General features: G+C 41.2%; 1 protein-coding gene across 2 annotated transcripts in view; it reads left to right on the top strand.

Annotated features, from left to right (window-relative positions):
* The window catches only part of LOC102462658 (endoplasmic reticulum aminopeptidase 2-like), a 45,431-nt gene that overhangs the window by 6,933 nt on the left and 19,271 nt on the right, over positions 1 to 19,227 (top strand). For both annotated transcript variants that reach the window (XM_006118685.4, XM_075932100.1), the window contains exons 2-8: positions 2,481 to 3,131; positions 6,296 to 6,434; positions 7,538 to 7,672; positions 10,686 to 10,806; positions 13,624 to 13,778; positions 15,877 to 15,990; positions 16,076 to 16,207. In XM_006118685.4, the coding sequence (XP_006118747.2) occupies positions 2,635 to 3,131; positions 6,296 to 6,434; positions 7,538 to 7,672; positions 10,686 to 10,806; positions 13,624 to 13,778; positions 15,877 to 15,990; positions 16,076 to 16,207 (1,293 nt within the window). In that variant the 5' untranslated portion in view covers positions 2,481 to 2,634. The remainder of the gene's footprint in view (positions 1 to 2,480; positions 3,132 to 6,295; positions 6,435 to 7,537; positions 7,673 to 10,685; positions 10,807 to 13,623; positions 13,779 to 15,876; positions 15,991 to 16,075; positions 16,208 to 19,227) is intronic.

The following is a 19,227-nucleotide window of genomic DNA, read 5'->3' as shown; positions in this document are numbered from 1 at the left end:
TCATAAAGAGAAAGTGCCCCGCAGTTGTGTTTCTGAGCTGTGTGCGGGGCTGTGGGGAAGCAGGGGAGCCTGTCTGGGGCTCCCCATTGCCTCCTCGGGCTAGATCCAGTGGCCTGGCGGGCTGAATCTGGCTGACGGGCCCGTATTTTGCCGAGGCCTGGTCTAAATCCTATTTCTTTTATATTTTTAAAGCTTCTTCAAATGTCAGCCCTCAGTACACATCTTTACTTGTAATGCCCTACAAGCAGTTTACTACAATTTCAATTTCTTAAGGGATAGCTACAGAAGAAAAAGCACAGGCATGCAAATTCAGTTTCACAAATAACATTACACATAGGACAACAGCTTGCAGTATATCAAAATACAAAAGCTTCAGAGGGATAGCTGAGTTAGTCTGTAACTGGAAAAACTTAAAAAACGATGAATGGTCTAGCAGTGCCTTAAAGACTAACAAAAACATGTAGATGATATCATGCACTTTCATGGGTACAACCCACTTCTTCAGACAAATGCGGAAACAAAATACAAAGTTGTTTCTGAAACTAAAAATCTTTCAACTAGCAGCCACAAGAGGTGGCTGTTTTCCTACTTCTTTTGGCTTAACGAGTAGGTGGTGACAAACTAACTGAAAAGAAACTGAAAATAAAAGAGTTCTGCTTTCTGTACAATTAAAGAAAGAGACAAGACGGTAACGTACTGTAGCACGTGTTTGCTTGTTTTTATTTATTTTCTGTATTTTATCTCTTCTGTTTTTTCAAAAAAGCCAACCACTGCATTTTATGATATCCTAAGCCTGTGTTACTGGGTTAAGAAAGGTTAAAACATTAAATATTGAGGGTGAAATTCACCCTGTGCAGAGGACTGGCAGAAGGCCTGTGCAATGCTTAAAAAGACTAGGCCTTGGTTCAGCAAGGCACAACAGATTAAGGATAACTTTAAACATGAGCATCTAGAGAATGCAGAGCCTTGGACCTCTGAACTGGGGTCAGTGTGGGGGAGGAATTCAAGACAAAGACCTTAGAGCCATCTAACAGTGTTTGGGGTGTATACAGTTCTTTATTCCCTGATATAGACAAGTTGAGATTTTCCATCACCATTAAATCTAGAGAATTACTGTAGTTTTGTTTGTTCCTGATGCTAACTTGTAACTATATCTTAAATGAATTAATTTAAAATGTGAGTTGGAGCTGTGAAAAACATGCAAAACGGAGAGATATTTATTCCCTCAGCTTCACATCAAAATTGTTGCAAGCAAAAGTACAGACTGTAATTCCAAGAGTTTTATCATTTTGGGAAATAAAGCAGCCAGATACTTAGGTTTAAAAATTGGGCCCTGATGATTTGTAAAACAGCATTTAACTGAATTTGTGCGCCACTGACTCTCATTAAATATCTGCAAGAGGTTGGCATTTTGTCCTCTTGACATTTTAAGTACAATTTGTGCTTCTAAGAGTAATTTTGCAATTTTGAGCCTTTGGGTTTATCTAATCTATGTATCTGGTATTTTTAATTATATAAATATCAGAGCTGTTAGTTGGAGGCATGTTGCAGAGCTCTTAAAATTTCTTTTGAAGGTGACTGATATTCATTCAGGCCCTCTTCTCCCCGTTCCCCCCCCACCAAAAAAAAAAAAAAAAAAAAACCCAAGTCTGCACTCAAGCTAGGACATCACAGCATCATTTGCAGGGTTCCTAATCTCTGACATTTGGCTCTCTGGTACTGCTGAAATACACAGTTTCTGTGGCTCTGTCCTCTCCTCTTATGCTGAATTTGGGTTCCTTTGAAGGGTGCTACTTTGTTTTTCAAAGCTGCTTACTACCACTTCATTTTCATGGCTGATAAGGGGGCGCTAAATTTTTTCTGCATGCAAGTTCACAACTGGAGGAATCTAACATTTCTTATTTTAATCTTGCACTGTTTAAATGCAGATAAGGCAGTGCTAAATACAGAAGCAAAAACAAAGCAGGGAAGACTCAACGGACTTTTAAAGAATTATTGGGTTTTTCCACTATCTGGTGAACAAAACATTCATTCATAATAAAAGCTGTTTTTTTTTTAAACTTGAATGTATACACTACTGTGATTGCAATCAGATTTTTAAACTTACAAAATGGCCTGCTATTCATTTCAATCCACAATCAGCCCAAATACCTGGCCATCTCACACAGCTGTGATAACTATACATGTAGTTGCACGCACTTCTGAGTATTTCAGTTGTTGACCATCAGCTCTTAATGATGCCTTCATCCAAACATGAACACAATATTTAAAAACGTAAGTCTGGATCCTGCAATCAGACACATGCAGGCATACCCTTACATTAGCATGACTGGATTGTACGATTGGGTCTGGATTGCACGATTGGGTCCCTACTAATTGGTAAAACATTGTTAACATATTTCTAAAACGTCAGGTTCTTCCTCAAATAACTTAGTTGTACATATATAGAGTGCTCATATTGGTCCTTTTCTTCCTTTCAGGGTAAAGCAATCAAGAAATTCTCCACTAAAGAGAAGACGCGTGGGGTTTTTGTTTTTTTTTTTGGTGTTTTTTTTTCTTTTTTGATTGCTAGAATAAAATGTTGAAGTAGCTAAAATACCAAATTCTATAAACAATTGCAACATTTCAGTGACAATGCTATTGTTATTATATACTTTGAACTTTGTTGGAATTAATTATGCTCTCAGTGGAGAAAGAAGCAATGAAAACACATCTTTCTCTATAGCAACAAATGGACAGTTATTTCCATGGAATAATTTAAGGCTCCCTAGTTGGATTCTTCCAGTCCATTATGACCTTCTAATTCACCCAAATCTGACTTCATTAACATTCATGGGATCTGTGAAGATTGAAGTCACTGTGGTACATGAAACTAGTGCCATAGTCTTACATAGCAAACATATGGAAATCACCAGTGCAGCTATTGAGGAGGAAACTGGAAAAACCCAAGCAGATTTAAAACAGTTACAAGTTTTGGAATACCCATTCCATGAGCAAATTGCCTTTTTATCTACTGAACCACTGACTGTGGACAAGAAGTATTTCCTTTCTATAAACTATATTGCCAATCTTTCAGATGGTTTCTATGGCTTTTATAAAAGTACTTACAAAACTAAGGATGGTCAAACAAGGTAAGAGAAGTATATAAAAGACTCCGTACCCTATTGTTACATTGGTCTGAGTTTAAAGCTCTTGTACTGTAAACTGCGGGAATACTATAATCATTTAATAATATACTGACTTTTTTCACTAAGGCTTTTATTTTGTTTGCTATACATTAGTACTTCTGTTGTTGTATACAGGCAGTCCCCGGGTTACGTACAAGATAGGGACTGTAGGTTTGTTCTTAAGTTGAATCTGTATGTAAGTCGGAACTGGCATCCAGATTCAGCCACTGAATCTGGACACCAGTTCTGACTTACATACAGATTCAACTTAAGAACCCCAGGCGTCCCCAAGTCAGCTGCTGCTGAAACTGATCAGCAGCTGATTCCAGGAAGCCTGGGGCAGAGCAACTCTGCCTCGGGCTTCCTGTAGTCAGCCGCTGGTCATTTTCAGCAGCGGCTAACTTGGGGACGCCTGGGGTAGAGCAGCTCGGGTGCTGCTGGGTTGGTCCAGTAGCGTGGCCGCTCCTCGGCGCAACTGGACCACCCCAGCTGCTCAGCCCCAGGCGTCCTGATTCAGCCACTGCTGAAACTGACCAGCAGCGGCTGAATCAGGACTCCTGGGGCTGAACAGCTGGGGTGCTGCTGGGTTGGTCCAGTAGCGCCAAGGAGCGGTGCTGCGGGACCAACCGGCAGCGCCCCACCTGCTCTACCACAGGCCCCGGGCTTTGCTCCACATCTCCCTGGTCTGCTGGGGGGGGGCACTAGCTGCGTCCCCCCCCAGCAGACCAGGGAGACGCGGAGCAAAGCGGCGGAGGACCCGGGCTGGACCGTGGCGCTTCCAGATCAGCGCCGCGGGTCCGGCCCGGGTCCTGCGCCGCTTTGCTCAGCGTCTCCCTGGTCTGCAGACCAGGGAGACGCTGAGCAAAGTGGCGCAGGACCCAGGGCCGGACCCGCAGCCGCTTCCAGATCAGCTGGAAGCGCCGTGGGTCGGGCCGGGTCCTGCGCCGCTTTGCTCAGCGTCTCCCTGGTCTGCAGACCAGGGAGACGCTGAGCAAAGCCGCTGTGGGAGAAAAATCAAATAACTCCAATTGTGTCTAAAGGGGGGACTGTGCAGGAAATCAAAACTCTCTAAAAGAAAACTGCTGTAAGGGTTAAAAGTTTTCCAGACCTCTCTCCCTGTAACAGAGAGAAATCAAATTAACTCTAATCAAGACCCTTACAATGCCTCCTATCTCAAGTTCATGGATACTCCTGGTCTGTCACAATTTGTCATGTAAACCCTTATCTTTGTCACAGTTTGCCTTGTAGACTCCTCCACTCAAGTTCTCATGTGGCTTTGTGTACTGTAAAAACTTACTTCTAGCACTCCTGTGGTGAACAGAAGTCTCAGAGTACTTCTGCTGAGACTTTGATATGTTAAAGAAGAACAATCAACAACTGAACTGTCTAAGCATTCTGTATATAGGATACCTGAATCTGTCTCTCATTGCTGCTGCTTTCACTCTTGGAAGTGACAGCCTGCATGCATGCATCATAAAGTTTTCTCTTCTAGGTTTCTCTCCTGCCTCACTGATTTGACCTCCGGCCTCGGACCCTTCTGGGGGCTCTGTACCCCAGGGGAGCGAGATTTCCCCCTCACCGCGCAGGACCCGGCCCGACCCGCGGTGCTTCCAGCTGAAGCGGCCGCGGGTCCGGCCCCGGGTCCTGCGCCGCTTTGCTCAGCGTCTCCCTGGTCTGCTGGCTCCCGCAGCAGACCAGGGAGACGGGGAGCAGCTTTTCTCACCCCGGAGGAGGCGGGCGGCCCGCTCGAGTCCTCTGGGGCGAGAAAATCCCCGTTCGTAACTGCGGATCCGACGTAAGTTAGATCCGCGTAACTCGGGGACTACCTGTACTAAACTCTTCATATAATGACTCCCATTCTCTATTAAAGCAATGGTCTTCTATTACAATACAGGAACAGATTTTTTCCAAAGCATTTTTTAAAGTCTAATTTTCATAACAGAAACAATATACTCTTTAATATTAATTTATTAATTATTTGTTAATGGTGATTTTTATGCAAAAGTTAAAAAAATACAGCAACAACACAAACCACAAGTTATTCTAAAGCTATATTTAAATAGATACCATAAGAACTAATTATGATATCAATTTCAGTTAATATACTTTTAGGATAAAATACTACGTTCTGTGCAGTGAATATGTTATCTGGAGTGTAGATGTCAATTCCACATTCTAATCTTGATTCTAGGGAGACGTGGACTTCAAGCAGTGGAAATATCAATCAGCAGTCATTGAAACTCAGTGGGGCTTACACTTTTAAATCACTTAGATGCTTATGAAAATTTTAGTCCTTGCAGATAAGGATGCAAAGATCTTCATAAACTTTTCATAAGAGGGATCACTTTCTACTACAGTATGTGATTGTGTAAGAATCTTAGAGTTAGCAATGTCTGTCTGAGTTTATAAATAATTCCTAACTAATTGTTCCAAGGGTGAGGAGTAAGAGAATCTTCGCTCCTTTAATACTTCCCTGTCAATCAGATTCATGTGTTATTCTGTGGTTTGTTGCATTTTGCTCCCAGGATATTAGAAAACTAGGTGGATGAGGTAATATCTTATATTGGATCAGTTTTTGTTAGAGACAAGCTTGAAATCTTGTCTTATCAGATCATCTTCTTTTGGTGAGATAAAAATATTACCTCACCCACCAAGTCTCTGTAATCCAATTACATGATATTCTGAAGAATCAAAAATATCTTCAGAGGCAGCATAGATACATAGTTACACTCTGTTTCTGTATTGTAACCTAGAACCTGAATTTTTTTCAGGGTCAGAGAACTTGGTTACAATACAGTTTTTTCCTCTGATTCAGTTACAACAAATGACAGGATTCTCAAAGATATATAGGTGCCTAACTCTAATTGAAATCGACAGGAAAATACTTGAATCAATGGTAGTTAGGTCCCTAAATATCACTGAGCATTTGCGCCATGGTGCTTCAAGTATAGAATCAGCTAAGTGCTTAGAAAAATCCCTGTGGCTACCTTACTGTTTAGATTTCCTTTCTTCAAGCAATTTTCTTTATAGATTATCAAGTCATTGTTGAATGAATTTTGGTTTATTAATTTACCTTGCAAGGAAAGTATTTTTCTTTATCAAATTCTGCTATTTGCTTTTCCTTTCAGATTGTTAGCTTCTACTCATTTTGAACCTACTTCAGCCCGCATGGCATTTCCATGTTTTGATGAGCCATCCTTTAAGGCAAATTATACAATAAAGATTCGGAGGGATGGGCAACATATTGCACTATCTAATATGCCAAAGGTGATTTTTTTCAAGTGCTTTGCATCCATAAACATGTTTTCTTCCTTTCTTTATTTGGTGGTTGCTCTCCATGTGTTGATAAGAGACCATATAAAATGGGCCTGTGGTTTCATTGTATCATGCAAAAAGTTGCTGTGTCCATAATATAAGAATAAGGGAGTATATAGAACTAATTCAAGCAAATAATTCTTCATTCAGCATCAGCCTGAGGAATTCACTGCTGTAGAATGTCAGAGGCAGATACTTTAGAGGCATAATCTTGTGATCTCTTTAGCAGCATCTGTAATTACACATGCCAAAATGACAGTAATCAGATCTCATGGACTGTGTTATACAAGAAGTAAAGACTATATGGCCTTAAAATCTGAATGTGCGGTAGGGCATAAACTCATTAATTAATAATGGGGGACAGGAAGGAATTTAGCAAAGAAGGAAGGAACATTTCAAAAACATTTATGTGCCTTCCTCTAAATATCAGGTCACAGTCAGGATACTTTGATTTGATGAACTAATAGTTTGATTATTTAGAATAGCAAATCCTACATTCTTCTGTTATATGTTAAACTTAAAAAAATCTCTAAGCTAACGATTGGTCTGTTTATTCTATTCTTCAGCTACAGGGTGGCTAGGGAATCTACTCTCTCCCCCTTAACTTGACTAATGTATGTTAAACAGATTTACAAAGAACCACTGGCAGTTTTATTGAAAATTTAAATGCATCTACAGGCAGTCCCCAGGTTTCGTACAAGATAGGGACTGTAGGTTTGTTCTTAAGTTGAATTTGTATGTAAGTCGGAACTGGTACATATTGTAGGGAAAACTCTAGCCAAACATTTCTCCAGAGCTCAGTTTTATTCTCCCAAACCTCACTTCCCTCAGTCCTTTATTCTCAAGCTGAGGTGTCTACTGAGAAAAGCCGTTCCGCGTCTCCCTGGTCTGCTGGGGGGGACGCTAGCTTCGCGTCTCCCTGGTCTGCTGGGGGGAAGCAGCTGGTGTGGGGTTGCCTCACCCTGTTTGTAAGTAGGGATCCGATGTAAGTCGGATCCATGTAACCCGGGGACTGCCTGTATATACTAAAGCCTGTCCCAATTCATGTTTTCCAGGTAAAAACTCTACATTTAGACACAAATCTGTTTGAAGATCACTTTGCAGAAAGTGTAAAAATGAGCACGTACTTGGTTGCATTTATAGTTAGTGATTTCCAGTCAGTCAGTGGTACAACTTCATCTGGAATTAAGGTAGGTTTTAAAGGTGAATATATATTTAATTGAGAAACCATCCTTTCCCTTTCCTCCAAGGCCAGCATAGATCACTCACTAAACAACTGGATTTACTTTCAGAACTTGTTAACCATGGTCTTTACTTTGTTGAAAGGGCCAACAATGTACAGTGGAAACCAACTAACTTTACCATCTACATTTTTTTGTTAGTCTCTATGGTGCTGCAGGACTATGCATTGCTTTTTAAATTTTTTCATTTACAGACTAAGGGTATGTCTACACTACCCCGCTAGTTCGAACTAGCGGGGTAATGTATGCATACCGAACTTGCTAATGAAGCCCGGGATTTGAATTTCCCAGGCTTCATTAGCATAAAGCCGGCGCCGCCATTTTTAAAAGCCGGCTAGTGCGCCTCGTTCCAGATAGTTCGGAATGGCTAGCTAGTTCGAACTATCTAGCCCGTGCCGCGTGTAGCCGCGCGGCACGGGGTTCGCACTAGCCGGCTTTTAAAAATGGCGCGCCAGCTTTATGCTAATGAAGCCCGGGAAATTCAAATCCCGGGCTTCATTAGCAAGTTCGGTATGCATACATTACCCCGCTAGTTCGAACTAGCGGGGTAGTGTAGACATACCCTAACATAGCTACCTCTCTGGAACTTTTTCCTTCCAGTAGTTTGGGCATGCTGCCTACATAATACTGTGGCCTTTGATGAACTTTTAGGAATCAAATCTAGGGTTTCTCCCAACTAAAATCCACAATATAACCAATAGACCTCATCAAGCACCTCTACTGAAAATCCAGAAAGTTTATAAGAAGGTATGGAGTGTTGGTTTTTATTGGTGTGTTCTCAGTACAACATATTTTACCCATGGGATCTGGACAAGTACAAACTTTCCTCTTGCCCTAGCAAGATGGCAGAGGTGCAGATACACAAAGGTGGTAGGCATCTAAGTCCCAGTTTTAGGCATAACTGCAATCCACATAAACAGTGCTCACTGCCTGCTCATCCTGTAGGTGCCTAAACTTACTCAGCGCCTATATTTTTTTCTGTAAAAATTACCTATGTTCTTTCTCAAAGTTGCCCAAGTTTCTGCCTCTTGGCATGTGCTCTGCTGTCTTGTTCTGAAAATCTGGATGTGTGTCTTCCACCTAAGCCTCAGTGTGAGGCAGGAACCATCTCAGCTGTGGTACCCAATCAAGTAGGTCCCATTCAGAATCTGGCAGGAGGAAGAGATGCTGTTGCCATCATCACCTGCATTATAGTTGTTAGTCCAGTGATTAGCGCACTCTCCTGGCATGTGGAAGACCTGGGTTCAGTTCTCTTCCCTGGCCTGCCTTCTATGCACAATGAGAGAGATGAGTTGAACAAGGGTCTTCCACATCTCTCAATAGAGTGCTCTACCCACTGTGCTACAGACTATTCAGATGTCAGTATCTCCTTTTGAAGTGGTTCTACTTTGGATATATACTTAGTTGAAGCAGGGGGATTGGACCTTAGGTCTCTCACCTGACAGGTGGATGCCCTAGCCATCGTGCTACAGAATCATTCTCTCTCTCCTCTCTCTCTCTCTCTCAAAGACTTTTAAAAATCTGTCCAAAGTGAATAAGCTTCAGAAGGGGAGATTCAGGCAGTTCTATCTCCAAATATCCCATAGGTGATTTGGGCACTCACCTGACTGGGGTGAGGGCCCCTGTTCAAGTCATCAGGCAGACTGGGGGAGTTAATCTGCGTTTCCCACATCCACAGCCGTCCTGTCCATAGGACTGTTAAGACCAATCACCCCGGGCACTATGCTTTTTTTTGGGGGGGGGGGGGGGAGACGGCGGGAGAAGCGATGGTTGCCCCAGTCATCCTATAGACAGGATGGTCCCCATATGGAGGGTAACCCACAGGATATTGGGCAGCCTGCGCAATTACCTGGGAAGCCGGAGGCTGGCAGTAGGGGTCAGGCTACCTTGGACTCACCATGGCAAGCAAAGAGATGCAAAAGCCTGCTCCATTCTGCTGCCATCTCCCAGCTGGGTTGCTCTGCTTCACTGCAGTGGTGGGAAGAAGAGCATCCTGGCCCCAGTCCAATCCACTGTCCTGAGTGATGTGGCCTTGAGAAAACAGCACAGCAGGCTGGGTCTGGTTCATTTCACTTTCCATTGTTGCGGTGAAGCGGAGCAACCTGTCTGGGAGATGGGCAGTGGAACAGAGCAGGCTGCTGGGTTGTTTCACTTCCCATGCCTCTGGCTGCCATAGTGAGTGCCGTGGCCTGACCCCTGCTGCCACCCTCCGCAAGGCCCACCAGTAATCATCTAGGTTGCATCATTCAGGGAAGGGGCCTTTGGAGAAAGGGTGCAGTGGGCATTGGAAAGGGTGGAGCATGGGTGGGAAGATGCAAAGTGGGGCAGAGCAGGAACAAGGTCTGGGGGAAAGGGTGAAGTGGGGTACGGCAGGGACAGCCCTTCCCACATCCCAGGTGAGTGCTCTAACCTGGGCACTAAAAGTTATATGGGAAAGCACCACCATCTCCTTGTGTGACTCCTTTTTTTGTGAAGTAAGGAATGTAACTAACTCATTCTCATAAGAGTGACTTAAGTGGCTAAGCACCTGATGCCTGGAGAGACGTCTGGCTGAGGATTACCAGCATAGTTAATTACTTCCCTGCTGTCTAGCTCTGTGAGGGGTGGGGTTTAGAATACATCCCTTTCCTCAGCATCTCCCATTGGCTATTTTCAGTGGCTCCCTGTCTAGTATACTGGGTTTTGTGACTAGTATTCCTTGACACCTATTTGTCCCCATTGTACAGAGAACCTAAGCACCTGATTCAGTCTTTGTGCATTGCATCATTGTTTCAGTGATTTTTATTTTAGGCAGCTAAAAGTTATACATTGAAACATTGACTGCCGTATGGCCCTAGTCCTTTTGCTTATCCAGCCCAGTTCTTACTCTGCATTTTGCATTCTTAAAATTCAAAGGAAATGAAAAGCAGCCAAACAACTGCTCCATTGTACTTTAAGCCATGTACTTGTATTTATTCAACAGGTATCAGTATATGCTACTCCAGAGAAATTGAATCAAGCTCACTATGCACTGGAAGCTGCCATAAAGATATTGGAATTCTATGAGCAATATTTTGATATCTATTACCCTCTTCCTAAACAAGGTAATTAGATAAAAACTATGCCTAATGTCCAATAAAATAGGAGGCTGTAAATGGATAGTAAACTTGAGCCCATTATATTTATTGTTTCTTATTTATATACTGTAATATGACATAGCAGGGTACAATCCAGACTAATGAGTAGCTGAGTGACTCCTGCCCTCTAACTGGGATGCCCTTTACAATGCCTTGCTGCTCACATACAGATTCTAGCATGTAAGTCACTCCCAGTTATGTCTGTATGGGGATCTACATCTATATGTGCATCTACACAGCAGGGCCTAACGCGAAATAAGCTATGCAAATTGAACTATTTTAATTGCGTACCTTATTTCAAAATTGGGAGCGTCTACACAGCATTTATTTTGAAATAGTGCACTCTTCCTCCAACTTCCTTTACTTCTCGTACAAAAAGAGTTACAGAAGTCAGAATAAGAAGTCTTCCAGCTTGAAGTATTTTGACATGATGTTGAAATAACTGCCTGCTGTGTAGATGCAGACTAAGTTATTTCAAAATAATGCTAGTTATTTTGAAATAATGTTGCTGTGTAGACATGCCCTTAGTCTATTACATCTTTACATTACCAGCCTTAGTTTGCCACAGGTGAACCCCCCAATACCTGTGAAGTCTTGATTTTTTTTTTTCTACCCAGAGACCTGTATCTCATACTTCTTAGTCCTTTCTTAGACAGTGAAAATATGGAATCCATTATTCCTTTAATGCAATAATATGAATGCAACTTGTTGCCCCAAATGGAGTTACTCAACGCATCAACTTGAACACAGGATCAGATAAAACAAGTTTACAGCCTCTCTCCGAGTTACGAACGAGTTACGGACCAAACACTTGGCTGTATCTCGATCCGTTCATAACTCGGACCCCATTGAGTTACATGTGAACGCGCTGTTCATAAGCACGGGTCGCGTTTGTAATTCGGGGACCACCTTTACGACCACGTTCGTAACTTGGGGAGCGGCTGTATTAGCTACAAAGAGAGAGAGAGTTTAAGTGAATAGAAGTAATGAGGCATAAAAGACAGACATGGTCACAAGAAAAATAAAAGTAGAATGCTTTACTAATGCCTAACTTAACAAATTGTAATCAAAGGAAAATATTCTCATCACATACATTCATCAGCTTTGCTGACCAACTTCTGTAAGTCAGGACCCTTCTGACAGAATTCAATACCTGATTGCTTTGTTTCTTCAGGTACAATGGGGCTATGTCTACATTGGCATCCTTTTCTGGAAAAGGGATGCTAATGAGACGAGTCAGAATTGCGAATCCGCGGGGGATTTAAATATCCCCCGCGGCATTTGCATTTACATGGCTGCCGTTTTTTTCCGGCTTGGGGATAAGCCGGAGAAAAGCGCCAGTGTAGACGCGATTCTCCGGAAAATAAGCCCTTTTCTGGAGGATTTCTTATTCCTTCTTGAAAGCGGCAGCTATGTAAATGCAAATGCCGCGGGGGATATTTAAATCCCCCGCGGATTTGCAATTCCGACTCGTCTCATTAGCATCCCTTTTCCGGAAGGGGATACCAATATAGACGTAGCCTGCATGTGGTAAGCAGGGGGAAAGAAAGGGGCCTTGAAGTGTTTGTTTCTCCTTTTTATAGTTTCAGTTCCTCTGTTGAAAAACTTTTCCAGCTAAGAACCAGATAGTACACGTGGAAGGAAACTCCCTGCTGTGTTTTTTTTCACCTGTTTGAACTTGGTCTTTTGCATTTGATGACTCTAACTTGCATTTAAGCAGTTAACAAGCAGACTACACATACTTTTACTTAGGACAGACCTGTTTGTTAACTTGTGTTTGGGCAGTACTGTTAGGCTTGGGAAGTGTTAATAACATCATATAGGAGCATCTTATAACTTCACATACAATACTGCCACACATATTTTACCAGGACCATACTAACTGCCAATTTATGAGTTTTCAAAAGGTACCTTATAAGGCAAATGTACAAAACTTTTTACAATAATGTCTAGGGTGTGAATACGGGAGTGTATATGTCGCATATAACATCTTGAGCGTTTGCTTAAAAAATATGAAGGTAGGATTTGTGCAGGAAGAGCTTGGAAGCAAAGTAAACATACAGAAGAATAAGAAGAAGCATATAGCAGAAGTAAAATGTTTGAGCAGTGATATATAACCTGCATCCTCCTATTAGTTCCATAATTTCCCTAACTTTTGTATATTTATTTTTATATATGAACCAGAGAGATATAAATTTAGGGAGTAATTGGAAATGGAATTCTTAAGGCTAGACAATTATGAGGATCCTTAGGGGGATATTTGAGGTTGCTTTGCCAAATTATTGATGAAGATATTAGAAAAATTATGGAATGCATTTAAAAAATATGAAAAACAGAAGTAGTTACTTTGCAGTGGCCAAATCCTTTCTCGTGCTCTTGGAAAGATTAAGAATTATAGAATAGTATCTTTGGGTAAGTCTTGCTTCTCTTGGCAGCATTTATTCTTTGATGACATTTGAGAACTTATACAATACAAGGAAAATACTTCACTTTTGATCATTTTTTTGGCAGCAGGAACCACTGTAAAGCAGTACTTCCTTTGTATATGAAAGTTAGTTCCTGTAGCTATTGAAGGCAATAGGCCATCAAAGCATTTTTTATTTAAGCATGTGGTTGTCATGATTCACGTGTGGCTTGATCAAATCCCATTGAAATCAATACAGCACTCCCACCAATTTCAGCGGGAGCCAAATCAAACTAATAGCAATGACACTTCCATTTAGTATTTCCTCTGTGAGACTTGAAAAGTGATTCAAATGTGCTACATTACAACGCATATTTCAGATCTTGTTGCTGTCCCTGACTTTCAGTCAGGAGCCATGGAGAACTGGGGCCTGACCACCTACAGAGAGACATCTTTGCTTTATGATCCTGAGACTTCTTCGGCTTCTGACAAACTTTGGGTTACCATGGTGATAGGACATGAACTTGCTCATCAGGTAGTCTAGTTTGGATAGTCTATTGTGTATGTACATTAGGACACGAAGGACCTGTGTTGTAGATATTAATCAAAACAGCATTTCTGCTCTAAAAATTGACAGTGTTAAACAGCATAATGGATTTCATGTATGTGGTCTCTAATGTGTTAGTCTTAAAAGTGCTCATTTTAGAAGGGAAAAAGATATCTTTTTCTTATTCCTAGCTCTCCAAACTCACCCTGACATCTGAGTGTTAAACTAGTTTCTTCCTTTTTTGTTTAATATCACCATTAATAAAGGGCAGACTATGCCTTTAATGAAACAGTGAAATTCTGCTCATTTCAGAAGATTTTGCCAGTGTAAATGTTTGGCCTCAGTTAAAAATTCTGTCTACTTAAGTGGCCCCCATCACTAAAGCATTTATGCATTTTGCAATCATTAATATACTATTCACACAGAAACCTTATTAGATAGGGAAAGTATTAGCACTTTTTTTTTCTCTGAGCGAGTGGGGAACAGAGCTGAACAGAAGTTAAGTGCCTGACTTTCAGAATCACTCACCACCCACACTGACATTGAAGTTGTTCGGAAATTTGGGTGCTCAGTGCTTTATGTTGCTTGTCCAAAATAACATAAAAAGTCAGTCACAGAGGTGGAAATTGAAGCTAGAGCTGACTCACCTTGTTATATAACCACACAGATCTTTTTCCTCTCTGAAATGATGATTTACATAGTGAAAAGAATCCAATTCTTGATTATATTGGCACTGCAATATTAATAAGTGTCAAAAGTTGTAAACCCTTATATTTGCAAATTTAGAAAACTATGATTCTGAACACAAGGTGCATGTGTATTGAGTAGGAAATTTCCATTTTTGAATAGTCACTTTGCAGAGCAAAACTGCATTTTAAGGAATTAATATGCATGCATTTGTCAAGAGGCTTCAGATTAACTGGTGACAGTATGATAAAGCATTCACATTAAAAACTGATTTCTTAAATTCATAAGTTAGTCTAGGTTTGATTTATTAAGGTTCAGTGTAGATTTCCAATTGTTAATTTCTGTAGCAGATACAAAAATTAATTATTTAAACTAGTATACTGAAAATATCTATATATCTCATAAGATACTCTACTATCTTATTTACTGTGTTTCTGAATGCTGAGTCAAATCTTACTCACCTGACTCCGAAGGGTAGCCCCATTAACTTTAGACAAACTATACATATCAGTAAGGCAAGCAAAGATTGGCCTTAAGAACATTTTTTTAAATAAAATCAGCAAAACATTTTAAAGAGAAAATGAATGTCACAGGTATTCATAAACAACAAGAAGTCCTATGGCACCTTATGGACTAACAGATTTGTTGGCGCATAAGCTTTCGTGGGCAAAGACCCACTTCATCCGATGCATATAGTGGAAATTCCAGTAATTCATCAGATGCATGTAGTGGAAATAGTGTGAATCTGCATAAACAAACACGACTACCCCTCTGATTCTTGTCACAGGTATTCATGTTCAAAAATAGATTCAAGTATTATTCTTGTAATGGCTTTCCTAACTGTATGCCATATTCAATATATTCCCCTTACTATTTATTTAAATAAAAAGAAAGTGGGGATTAAGACTTTGGTGTGATAAATGAACAGCGCACTATAATGAGTCTTGTACTTATTCACATTATTGCCACACATGAGAAAATGACTTTCACTGATAACGATAGCATAACTTTCTGAGTGCTTACAGCGATTTCCTGAGTGGTAGGCTCATTGTTTTACGTAATAAAAAATGGCTTCCGTCCAGATCCTGTCTTGGGAAGACTAGGGTTGTGATGCTGAACATGGGAAACCACTTGCCAGAATTTGGACGTGTCAATAGGTTTATTGTTAATTTATTTAATCAACTTTTTGTGACTGACAATAGGTGTTTAACTATTAATTGGAAATCAGGCATACTTCCATCTTTTAAAATTCTTGCTGTCAGAAGTAATATTATTGATTCATTTGGGTACAAGTTCTTTATTCTTTTCTGCCATGAACATTTTATTTCTTGATTAACAGTTTTTCTTAATTCCTTTCTATCTTTATCTGTTTCTTATACTCTATTTTAATCCATTTTAGTGGTTTGGTAACCTGGTTACCATGGAATGGTGGAATGACATCTGGCTGAATGAAGGGTTTGCTAGATACATGGAATTTATATCTGTTGATGCCACATATCCTGAGTTGCAGGTGGTATGTATGGTAAATTATAACCTATTTCATTTATAAATCCAGATGCTTTTTCCAATACGTATTTACCATATTTTTAATTTTCCAGAATGATTATTTGTTAGGTACCTGCTTTGCAGCAATGGGAAGAGACTCTATGAACTCATCCCGCCCCATATCTTCAAAAGCAGAAAACCCAACACAGATAAAGGAAATGTTTGATACTGTGTCATATGACAAGGTAAGTCTGCTTCATATTCATATTGTAATGGCAATTTTTTCAGTTGTATGACTGGTTTATAATGTTTTGGGTAGCATAGACTGGAAACTTGGCATTGAAATATTATTAACAACTTGCATTTATAAAAGAACAAAATGTATCGGGGAAGGGAGAATAGGATTAAAATAAACCAAGTAAGACCCTTCAGACTGAGTGATGCTATGTACCTTTATCTTCCACTGACACCAGAAGAATGGCAACACTTTGCAAGATCGAGCCCTTATTAATTTGACTAAAAGCACTTTCATACCCTGGTATCGTAACAAATATCAAAATATCTGCTTATTTTGGTGGGAATGGGATTGAGCCCTAAACTTTAATTCTTGCAAAAAACCTGATTATCTTTCTCTCCCCATTGACTTTGCTTGCAGTTGGAATGTGCAGCACTTTGTAATCTAGAGAGCTGCACATTGCAGGATTGTCCCCCGAAGTTTATATAGAGAGAGAATTCAGCATGTCTCTCCATTTTTCTTAGTGACTATGAAATTTTCATCTGTTGTTTCTCATCTGTTCTAAAAGTTCTTCATTAAATAATCTCATCTCTCTCTATATTTAAAAAAAAAATTCTTGCAAGGTAGCAGAGTGTCATCATCACCTCACTCTGCGTCACCCCACCCCCTAGCCTTGGCAGAGTCCCCAGAGGAGGAAGAGGTGGCTATGGCTCCAGGTCTCCCCCCGGCCATCCTCGGAGGGCACCCTGAGCTTCCTGCTGGCCCTCGGCTCCCCTGCAGGAGGGCTGGGGGTGGCGGCGGCAGTGGCTCCTCACTGCGCTTAGGCCCTGATGTTGCGGGACCCACTGAGGAACTGCCACTGCCTCCGGCTGCCTCAGGCCAGATGCTCGGGCTGCTGTCTGCCTGGCACTCCAGCCTTGTGCCCACCCCCATGATTAGTGCACCAGCACCAGCTTCCTGTGGGAGATAGGGGAGAAGAGGAAACCCTGAGGCTATGTCTACACTGCAGGCTTCTTGTGCAAAACGTCTTGTGCAAAAGCACGTCCACACTGCAATGTACTGTTGTTCAAGAGATGTGCTATGTGCAAGAGATGTGCTTTTGCGCAAGAGCATCCATGGCAGTGTGGACGCTCTCTTGCACAAGAAATCTCTGATGGCCATTTTTAACCCTTGTTGCCCGTCCACATTGCCTTCTTGCGCAAGAGCTCTTGTGCAAGAGGGCTTATTCCTTGTGGGGAGAGGAATAGCTCTTGCGCAAGAAGCCCTCTTTTCTGATGCTTTACTGCAAATTTACTTGAGCAAGAACACACGTGCAATGTAGACATTCCACAAGTGTTTGCACAAGAACGGCCATTCTTGCGCTAAAAGCCTGCAGTATAGACGTAGCCTGAGTCTCTGCACCAGATCAGCTTGCTGGGAAACACGTGTACTGCTCCTTCTGTCCCCACATCGTTGACCCTCCCCTCCCTGGCAGCCGGGGGTGAGGAGGGATGGGGAGACTAGGGATTGCCTACCCCCAGGGACAGGGAGTTGGCGAGCATAGCAAGTAGGGGGCTTAGACCCTTAGTAATAGATAAAATAAATAAGTGTTTCTTTTATTTAATCTCGTGGTCTCTGTGTAAGTTATAGCTTGGTGAGAAAAGGTGCTGATACTAGGAGAAAATATGAATTGTCATATTTTATTTCCACACGCCCTAACATCTATCATTTTACTCACACTGAAGTGTTATAGTTGATCTGCATTTAGTTGTCACAATACAATTGTATGCTTGGCCAAATGATTATAATTTATCATCTGTCTACTGTGAAAGAAGCCAAAATAATTAAGAAGCTAATCAAATAGTAATCTTACATGGGATGGCTGTCTGAACAATTTGCAATATATATAGTTAATGTCTTCCTCTCAAGCAGTAGTCTCCTTATGAGTCCTGTCAGGGCCTTTAGCACACCATAGCAGGCCACCACCTGCTGTTTTGTTTTTATGTATTTACACTCCTGCAGCCAGCTCCCTTGCTTGCTTCTGGGGAAGGGAACAGAGCTAGCCCCAGTCCTGTTCATCTAGGCATAAGTAACTGGTGCATGTGGGGGATCACCCCGAAGGACAGGGAGACGACCTGAAGGGACACTCCATTTAGCAGTTAAAATTTTGGTTGGAGCATAGAGGATGGTGCACTGTCTGTGTGCTACCATGGGTGACTTATGCACCTTGGCTCTCAGATCTCCCTCCAGTGCTTCCTCCCTCTCAATTATATGTTCTCCACAAGTGGAGTTGCTTCCCTCTCAAATTAGCCTTGTAGCTCTACTCAGTTAATTGATCTTGAGGTTAGGTCCCAAGTAACCTATGCTGATGAAGACTTGAGTGACAGAGCTCCTGAATTGGCACACCCTGTTATAACTTCCCCACTGCATCTTGATAAAGGGCATTTCCTATTGACTATCTAAAAAATCACCACAACATATGTTTGTGTAAAGTGAAGGCAAAATAGGAAGAAGTTGGGAGATCAAATTTCAACTTGAATTCTATAACGTTCTGTTACATTGTTAGATTTCCTTTATGTTAAAGAAAAAATCTCTCCACAACACTGTCTGAAATAGTTCACACTGTGTGTGAGGTTTAGGTCAGAAAACGAGGCATATTTCCCAAACTGGTAGCCTAGTCTGTCATTAGATTTCACCAAGCCAGTAACAAATTTGCACTTCTGGATTACTATATTAGTCTCTCCATGGACTCACAAACAGTCCCCTTAGGCTCTCTAGTGTATCTTATCACCCAGACTAACTAGACTTTGTGATGAAAGGTTATTAAAACAAAAAATCACCTCATGTTAGGTTATGTTTAATCTCAGTAGGATCAGTCATCTCTCCCAGGTCAATTGATACTCTCAATCTTACACCAAAAACAACGTGAGCACCTAACTAAAGGTTTATTAGCTAAGAAAAATAAATTAGATTTATTGAGAGGTAAATGCAGGTAAGATATATTAACAGGTGACTCAAAATTTGCAAATTCAAAATGATAATAGAGTTGTA

This window comes from Pelodiscus sinensis, chromosome 6 (assembly GCF_049634645.1).
Source record: "Pelodiscus sinensis isolate JC-2024 chromosome 6, ASM4963464v1, whole genome shotgun sequence".
Classification (NCBI taxonomy): Eukaryota; Metazoa; Chordata; order Testudines; family Trionychidae; genus Pelodiscus; species Pelodiscus sinensis.
This window is presented reverse-complemented; position numbering and strand designations above follow the sequence as displayed.